Consider the following 8,495-nt stretch of genomic DNA (forward strand, 5'->3'; position numbering starts at 1 on the left):
CGCCGAGGGGAGGACGCGGCCTTGGGTGCAGAGGGGCCTGGCCGGGAGCGCGTGTGCGGGCCGGACGTGTTCCCGTTTTCCTGGGGATTCCTGGAGGGGCATCTGCGGTCTCTGGTTCTCCTGTCTGGCGGCTGCATCCGGAAACAGGGCCGATGCCTGACTTGTGTTCACTCTGCTTTCACAGAAGCTGCTCCCTTCCCTCGCGGCCTCTCTCGAGGACATCTTTACCCACTGGGAAAAGTAAGTTGAAGGAGGAAATGACTATCAAGTAGGTTCCAGACTGTGTTAACAGCCAGGTGGCATGGCACGTGTGACCTTTATTTGCTGGAATTTCCCATTGTCAGACTATTTCTGACAACTTGTGCTCGGCAGACTGTCCTCCTAGCCTCTGTTTTCAGACCGATTTGTTTCAGATGCTGAAGATTACTTTGATTTAAAATTTCGTGAGTTTGGAGATAAGTTGTTAATGCTATTTTTGAGCGGCTGATGCTGTCCTTGCCTGTTGGTGTTAATACTGGAGTATTGTGGGGCTCAGAGTCATGCTTTACAGGCAAGAATCTTTGCCCGAGTTCTGTTTCACTTTCTTTCTAAAGCCACATGCTTTGTAGGAATATTGACCCAAGAACAGAGAATTTGAGCAGATGCTGAAATGCCAAGGCTCTTACAGAGACTTAAACCTTGGCATAGATCACGTATCTTCTGACTCAGAGGAGTTCTCTTGGTTTCAGCCTGTCCTTTCAAGCCCTTACATGTTCAGCCCAATGCCTTCCTGCATAGCTATTCCACTGAGTACCCCATGTGAAGGTCTGCAGCATGGAGCCTTTCCATCTGTGGGGTACGTTTGTACCCACCCTGTGCACCACTCGCGTTGGTTTGATGCTGGAGTGCAGCGCTTGCAGAGAAGCCTGGTGCCAGCCACAGAGCTGGGTTATCAGGGAGTCAGCAGAGCTGGGTTTCTGTGCCCATGTTGAGGAGCACTGGAGTGAGGATGCTCCTCAGCGTGGCTGTGCCAGTAGACTCGGGAAGCGGGTGTTTACTTCAAAGGTATTTTCTGCTAGAAGGTGTCATGCCTTGGCACTATCCTGATTTTTGCTCTTGTGTCTCCATGATCGTCTTACATGGGCAGGAGAAGGACTGGATCTAGGTGAGGATGTAGCAGTATAGAAACAGGCTTGCAGTTCCTCCCTCTGAGAATTTGTTGCTCTCTTGGGTATTGCTGGTGACCTCTGTGCTGGTTTTCCCGGGTGCTACAGCAAACCCTTCCAGACACTATTGCTTTTAAAGGTTGGGGGGGAGGGTGACAGGGCACTTGCATCACGTTTAATTCCTTTTTCTGTAGTGTTACCTTTCGGTTGTGGTCCCACCCCACAAGTACGCCTCTTATTCCCGCTCCCCCTGAGTTATGCCTAGTTTGGAATCAAAATGAGGGATGTATTTACCAGTAGTTTTGTTTATCCATAAAGTGCCCTGCCTAGCTGGAGTGCTCTCATGTGGGTGAGCTGTGATTCTTGCGTCTTGTCGCTTCATAGGCTTTTGGCCTGAAAATGTCTTTCCTCCGACCACACTGCAGCTCTTGCCCACCTACCTGAGGCCATCCTTGGTGCTCTTCTTTGGAAACTCTTAAAAAGTGAACTTAACGGTTGAGATTTGCAGTCACTTAAGAGTGGCCTCCCTCCAGGGCTACGGTTAGTCTCAGAGGTTGCTAGGAGGGGCTGGAAGGGTGCAGGGGGAAGCTGGACCAGCTCAGCTGCACAAGCAGCCGGAGCCCTGCAGTCCTCAAATGCTCCAAGCTGATGTAGGGCCAGTGCCTGCAGGCACTGCTGTTTTCCCCCACACAGTATCCCTGAGCCCCTGGTCACCACGACAAATTCTCACAGTAGTCTGTGTTGTGCTATCAGCTGCCATTGAATCAGGAAGGCACTGGAGTATCATAGCTGCCTGTGTGGCTTGCCCTATTATTTTATTAAAAGGACTATAAGAGTAGTTAACAGGACTTTGTAATAGCAAATGTGCCTTTGGCTTAGCCTGCTTGCAAAAAAATTGCTGTTGCAGCTATGGTACTAAAACACTCCAATAGTAAGCACAATCTTTACTGGCTAAATTGTTAAACTGATCTCTTTTTTTAAAATCAGATCAACAAATAAAATAAGCTGAGCTGTCAGAAAAGTGAGTGGTTTTGCCTCTGATAATTGTGAGTCTGTGGGCTTAGAAGTATTGCCTGTGTGAATCACACAGACATGTACCCAGCCAATGTTATCCTTGGAATAAAGCAGATATGTTACCTATGTTTTAATTTGAAAATGAAAGATAACTTTAGCCCCATCATCTGCTCTGGTACAGGTAGGATTGAGCCTGGAGACATCTTTCTCCCTCTTTCATCCATCTCTCCATGTTTTGACCCAACTGAACAGCTCAAGTGTTTAATGCTCCTCTGTGGCCTCTTCTTCCCCTTCTTTCAACACATCTTCTGTAGGTCCAGCCACCTCCTTTCTTAAATCTCTCTGCAACCTGACATTTCTGTGCTTTTGGTCTGCAAGCCCAAGTTCAAATGGCTTTTGCAGCCTTTAGATTCGCTTCTGGCTTTGTGGAATACCAAGACCTGTTTAGGGATCACTGCCCTACCCTGGGACTGCACTTATTGACTCTCTGGCTATATAGCTGCCTCCTGGAGACAGAATTTGTTCTGTAGGATGCCTTTGCTTTCTGATGAGCACCAGCCTGCCCATATAGGTTTTTACTTCTCTGCTAAAATGAGAAAGAGTCTGCGTAGGACACAGAAAAAAAACTCTGTATCTCTCAGGAGTTGCCTGAGGAGGACTGGAAGAGTCCCTTGCAGGTTAGAGAAATAGAGGAATGACATTGCATGTCCTTAGGCTGGAGCCTGATCTGAGAGTGGATGAATAATTGTATTCAAATTTGTTCAAGATATTTTTTTCCCCATTTTGACACACATTCTGTTCCCTCAGAACTCCCTCAAATTCCAGAAGAAAGGCGAGTGATGAGGAGGCAGCCATCCCAGAAAAGATCAGAGTTCCTGATCCTGTGAGCAGCTCTGAGAGCTCAGAGAAAGAAGAGGATGAGAAAGAGAAAGCAAAAGCAAAAGCTGCAAGTGGTAAGAGCCTTTCATCTCCCTGGAGTTGACAGAGTAGGACTGGAGGTTTGTGTAGGAGCAGCCTGACTTGCTTGGCTAGAGGAAATGCTTGTAAAGTGATGGCTATTCCCTTAAAAAAATAGGACAACTTATTCTCTTAAAAAAATAGGACAACTAATTTAGCATCCCCTTCTCATGTGGAGTTTTTGAGGAGCACAGATGTCTGCTGAAGCTGGAAAAAAAACTGTTATGATTCATTGGGGAGGGATGGGTGTTTTTGCTTGGATGAAGCCTTGGGAACTTAATGCTGCCCTCTGTGGAGCATCTCCTAGTTGGTCCCAGATGTCTGTTGGGCCAGCAAAGGCAGGCCTGTTTCATGGATGAGGGGAGGACTTGTTAGTTGGTCTGGAAAACCAGTGCCCTGTCTGAGGTGGGGATAGATCCCTGGTGTAGCTGATGTGGGAGGCGTTGGCTTGCATAGTCTAAAACCCATGTGTCTGCTTCATTTTGGCTCAGTCTCATCTGGTGTAGACCAGCCCTTGGAAACGTGCAGATCTTGGCAGGTTCCGTGTCTTGGTGGTGGGGAGATGGGTGGGGTGGAGGAGCAAAGTACGTGTCTGTCGCAAGGACTGTGGTGGTGGTGGTGGTGGTGGGACAGGTGTGAAGATGGGACCCTGCCCGGCCTGCTGGGGCCCTCCTGCAGACCAGAGGTTGTCTTGATGCAAGAGGCTCTCACGATTTTTCTGTGGCTCTCCTGTGCAGCAGCCAGCCTCTCCGTGGCCACAAACTCAGCAGTGAATGTAGAAAGCAGTGAAGATGATGATTCCTCATCAGAAGAGGAGACAGCAGCTGGAAAAGGTGCAATTACGGTAAGGCAATACTTCTCTTAGCTTCGAAGGTTGATAGTGCTCTGAGGCCAGGCCTGTCCCAGACTCGTTGGCATGTATACAATTGTGGGCTGGGGTGGAATTCATATTTAAAAGACCCTTCTATGCTGGCATAAGCCTTCTCTTAGATATCTGTCCCCCAAGTGCTTCTCTAAAGAACTCTATGGCTTGTCTGTCTGGCAGATTGCTGTTTAAGGTATGTTGTGTCCAATTTAGCCCCTCATCTGCCTATAGGCTTCTAATTTCTTTTTTTGTCCTGTAGGTGACACCAGTTGTAGTGAGTGGCAAAGCTGCCAACTCCCTGAATTCTCCAAACAAACGCGCTGCTCCAGCAGGCAAAGCAGCGGCGCGCTCTGCTGCGAACAGAACTGTGGTCTCAAATAAGCAGCAGCCCAATGCGCCAGCTGTATCTGCAGTTCCAGCCAAGGCTGGGCAGAAACTGCCCAGTCCTGGGAAGCCCGGACATGCCGCAACAGCCACGGCCAAAGTAGGTCAAAGCAAAGCACCAGTAAAGACCAAAGCACCGGAAAGCTCCAGCAGCAGCAGCAGCAGCAGCAGCTCCTCATCAGAGAGTGAGGAGGAAAAAAAGGCACCGACTGCAAAGGCCCCAGCCCCGAAAGCAGGTGAGGAGGCTGTGGGGTGTGCTAAATGCATATGTGCTCCAGCTTTGCTGCAAATCAGGTCTGAGCCATGCCTTCAGCATGTTCCTTTCAGCTCCCTCGCTGGAAAGCTCAAAGTGATGCTTGTTCCTTGGGGAGGCTGTGAGAATACTGCAGAACAGCCAGCTCCGGAGCTCTGTGGATGAATCCAGCATGCTTGCTCCCATTTCAAGTGGCAGATTCTGAGCTAAGATGTCTGTCTGGCAGCACCCAGCACTACGGGGTTGGAAACGACAGCGTAGTGTGTCTGGAGGAGATGCAGTACTAATATTGTAGATGCTTCCAGCTTTTTGGAGAGGCACTGCAACATCTTCTCTTTGTGCCCAATTGCAAAGTGATTGTTTTTTGGTTTTGAAGTCTTTAGGTAAATGTCTCTTACTGCTTTGAAGTGTATGTGTTGTGGGGGTCAGGAATAGATCATAGAAGCTCTCAAAATGGTCCTTCTTTTGGCTCTTTTCCAGAGGAGGTCCAGCCAGGCTGCATGCCCCTGCAGGGAGCTGTGTGTGGTTGGACAGCTCCCTGTAGGGTCAGAGGGTGGCCAGGAAGGATCTCCTATCTCTGCCTGCACTCGAGGGAGCAGTGTTTGTGGGCCAACATTTGTCTGGAGGAGCTGTTCCCAGTAGGCCACTGATGCTTTCAGCAGGGCTAGGCCCTCTTCCTTGCAAATCCCCTTAGCCCTCTCTGCGGCTTGTTTTGTTTTCCTGACTTCAAAAGCTGTGTTAGCATCACGCTCTGGGAGCTCAGAGCAAGCAGCAGCTATGACATCTCCTTGCTTGTGTTTCAGAGCTAAAGCAGGCAGCTAGGGCCACTGAGAGCAGCAGTGAGGAATCAAGTGATGAGACATCCGAGGAAGAGGAGCTTGCAGCTCCAGCAGTCCAGGTAACCTCTCCAACTCAGGGTCCTTCTCTAGGAAATCAGTTACCTTCCCTTGAAGGAGAGAGGAAGTGCTGCAGTGCTGTAGTCTGACAACATCCCCTTCCCTGGGTGTGTGGGATCCCCAAAGCCAAGGCCGTAGAAACATGCTGTGTGGCTGAGAGCCCCACTAACCCCTGCCAGCATCAACCATTCCATCCCAGTTCCTCCTGGTGCCTGAAGTTGAGGGAGATACTTTGATCTGTAGGCGGTGACTGGTGTGCAGTGCCCATGGATGTAGTCAGGCAGTCCATGGAGAAAGCAGCTTGCTTCAGATACTCCACAACCCATGGGTCTGAACCTATTCTGGTCAAAGTTAGCAAGGTGGCCTTCCTTAAGCAGTTTCTTGTGAGATGTTACCTGATTCTCCTGTTCCCTTTTGTTCCCCCAGGCAAAACCAGCTGTGAAAACAGTGCAGGTTAATGCAGGGGCAGCAGTCAAAAGTGCACCTGCTACTCCAGTGTCCTCCAAGAAGAATGCAGTGAGGCAAACGGCAGTGGCACCAGACCAGGCCAAACCCACATCCGTAACGGTTCCTGGGGCTGCAAAGCCGGATGACACATCAGAGAGCAGCGACTCATCAGACAGCGAAGATGAGGAACCTCCATCAGTAACCCAGGTGCATTTATCCAAGATTCTGTCTCTCCTTGTGTTGTCCCTTTCATTTGTCTCGTACATCACTTGCATGCCTCTCCAGGGCTGGGAATTGCAGTGAAAAGAAAATTTGGTAAATGCGTATAGCTTATAGCAAAGTCATGTTGGAGGTGGGAGGAAAGAAGCATGGGGTGTTTAAAGGCACCTCAGTGTCTTTGCTCTGAGCTTTAATTAAGCCACTGTATTGTGCCTTTCTTAAAAAAATTTTTAAAAAATCTGTGAGTACTTTTAAATGAAAAAAACCCAGCAATTTTTTTCTCACCTGAAGAGGCAAATTGTTGAATTTGCCTCTCAGCTATAAATTGCAATAAATGGTGTCTAATATGTCGAACTATAGTGCAGTTTAGTTTCCCTGCTATGGAGAGTGCAAAGTACTGCAACATACCTCACTGGAGGAGACTGGTAGTATCAGCAGGCTGATGGATAATGTCTGGTCTTGCTTTCTCATCTTGGGAGGTTATCCCCACACAGCTAGATGAAAGGATGCCTTGTGTCCTGCCAGTTGCTAATCTTCCTTCATCAGACTTTCGCAGGGGGTTCTAAAATTTTTTCCCTTGATTATAGTCTGAGCAAAGGAATTACGCTGTGGGATTTGCCTTGTTTCATGTTATTCTTGTCTTGTCCAGACAAAGCCACTTCCAAAATCCTCCCAGGCCACCCCATCCCCAGTGAAACCTGCACAAGCAGCATCACTCTCTGGCAAAGCAACTCCAGCAAGAACACCTCCACTGTCCCAAGGGAAGCCAGCACCAAAACCAGCAGTGCCAAAGCAGGCCAAAACCACACTGGGAAGGACTGTTGCTCCCACGAAGCCTGCTGAAAGTACAAAGCCAGTGGAGAGCTCTGACTCCTCCAGCAGTGAAGAGGAGGATCTCCCTGTGCCTGTCAGCCAGAAGGTACGTGATACCACATTCAGCTCAGTGCCAAGGGATGGGGTATGCCAGGCAATTGTTTAGCCCTTAAATGCTACTACTGATTCCTTGAAACACCAATAGCATGTTGTGTATTAGTCCCCTAGAGAGGAAGATCTTTCTTTCTACTTGGAAACAAGTGTAACCTAACTCTTCTCACCCAGCCATACCAGAGGAGGGTGAGGGGTAACCTATTTGACACCAGCTATTTCACTCCACTCGTGCCTTGCCTCTCTGGAGTGGGCCCTGTGGGTGGGGTCACACATAGCTTGGTCTTGGCTCTCCTGTGAGGGTTTGTTTAGAGCTCTGTTGAGAGAGGGACCATAAACTGAGACTGGACTCGGACTTAGGTGGCTGAACTTGTAGGGAAGCAAATCCCTTCCTGAGAGTATCCTCAGGCACACTGTACAGAGACCTTCTGCATTGACTCTGAGCTGCAGAGCCCTTCAGAAAGTGCCCTGAAAGCAGTGTTTTGGAGATGGCAGCTATTATCTGCAAGGGAGGAAGGGAAGCTGTGGGCAGAGCCTCACGTGTCCTTGCAAGGAGGCTCTTTGTCAACATGTCCTTTCACTGTTGACAGGCAGGAGCCGGAGAGGCTCTGCATTTTTGTCTTTATAGCCTTGGTCTGCTAAGGTGGGTAGAGGGGGACACATCTCTAACAGTTGTCTCTGTGCTGCTCTCTTTCTGCGTGATTATATGTGAAGATTCATCTCTGTGTGGCAGGAGCAGCTATTCTGATAGCTGTGCCATGGGCTCCCACTATAGAACTGTCAAGACTCTTCCGTTCTAGCAGGGTTGTAGGTGAAGGACATGCCGGGGCAGGTTTGTTTCCCCTCAGTGTTGATTTGAATCTGGCAGCAGCAGGTAGCCGTCTTGCTGATGGCTGTTTAACCGCTTCAGCATCTTCCCTCTTGCAAACTGGTGATTACCCCTCAACAGCCACAGTCAGCAAGGAAGAGCTTGTCATCGAGGGAGCTCTATTTTTGCCAAACAGGCTGTTTCTTCCCATGTTAGTAGCCTACAGGCAGAGACCACGAGTGAAGCCTGAAGATAAACCATTAGGCTTAGCTGTGTCCACAGTCCTGTCCTCCCAGTCAAACTCTTCTTAGCTCATCCTCACCATCTGCTACTTGGGCATATGCTAACCACTGACTTACTGTATCCTGCAACTTCCTCTGGCTTCTGTGCAAGATCCAACCAGATAGAGAGCGTTGGAAGCTGCTTCATCTTTCCCTGTGGGGGTGGATTAGCACAATTAAAATGAACATCATGCCTAAATTGAACTGCTTAATTGGTATGTTTACCCCTGAAGACTCAGGAATATTTAGTCAAAGAAGTTGACAAGGTGTTTGCATATTTGGGGGGGGGGGGGGGGGGGGGG

The 8,495-nt window shown here is 49.1% G+C and overlaps 1 protein-coding gene across 1 annotated transcript in view; it reads left to right on the forward strand.

Moving 5' to 3' along the window:
• Positions 1-184: 184 nt before the first annotated feature.
• The window catches only part of LOC104617924 (nucleolar and coiled-body phosphoprotein 1-like), a gene marked incomplete at its 5' end in the record, with an annotated part of 19,583 nt that continues 11,272 nt past the window's right edge, over positions 185-8,495 (forward strand). The window contains 7 exons of the mRNA XM_010283366.1: positions 185-240; positions 2,967-3,109; positions 3,857-3,960; positions 4,241-4,601; positions 5,422-5,516; positions 5,941-6,168; positions 6,830-7,099. Coding sequence (XP_010281668.1) covers positions 185-240; positions 2,967-3,109; positions 3,857-3,960; positions 4,241-4,601; positions 5,422-5,516; positions 5,941-6,168; positions 6,830-7,099 — 1,257 coding nt within the window. The remainder of the gene's footprint in view (positions 241-2,966; positions 3,110-3,856; positions 3,961-4,240; positions 4,602-5,421; positions 5,517-5,940; positions 6,169-6,829; positions 7,100-8,495) is intronic.

This window comes from Phaethon lepturus, unplaced genomic scaffold (genome assembly GCF_000687285.1).
Source record: "Phaethon lepturus isolate BGI_N335 unplaced genomic scaffold, ASM68728v1 scaffold25963, whole genome shotgun sequence".
NCBI lineage: Eukaryota > Metazoa > Chordata > Aves > Phaethontiformes > Phaethontidae > Phaethon > Phaethon lepturus.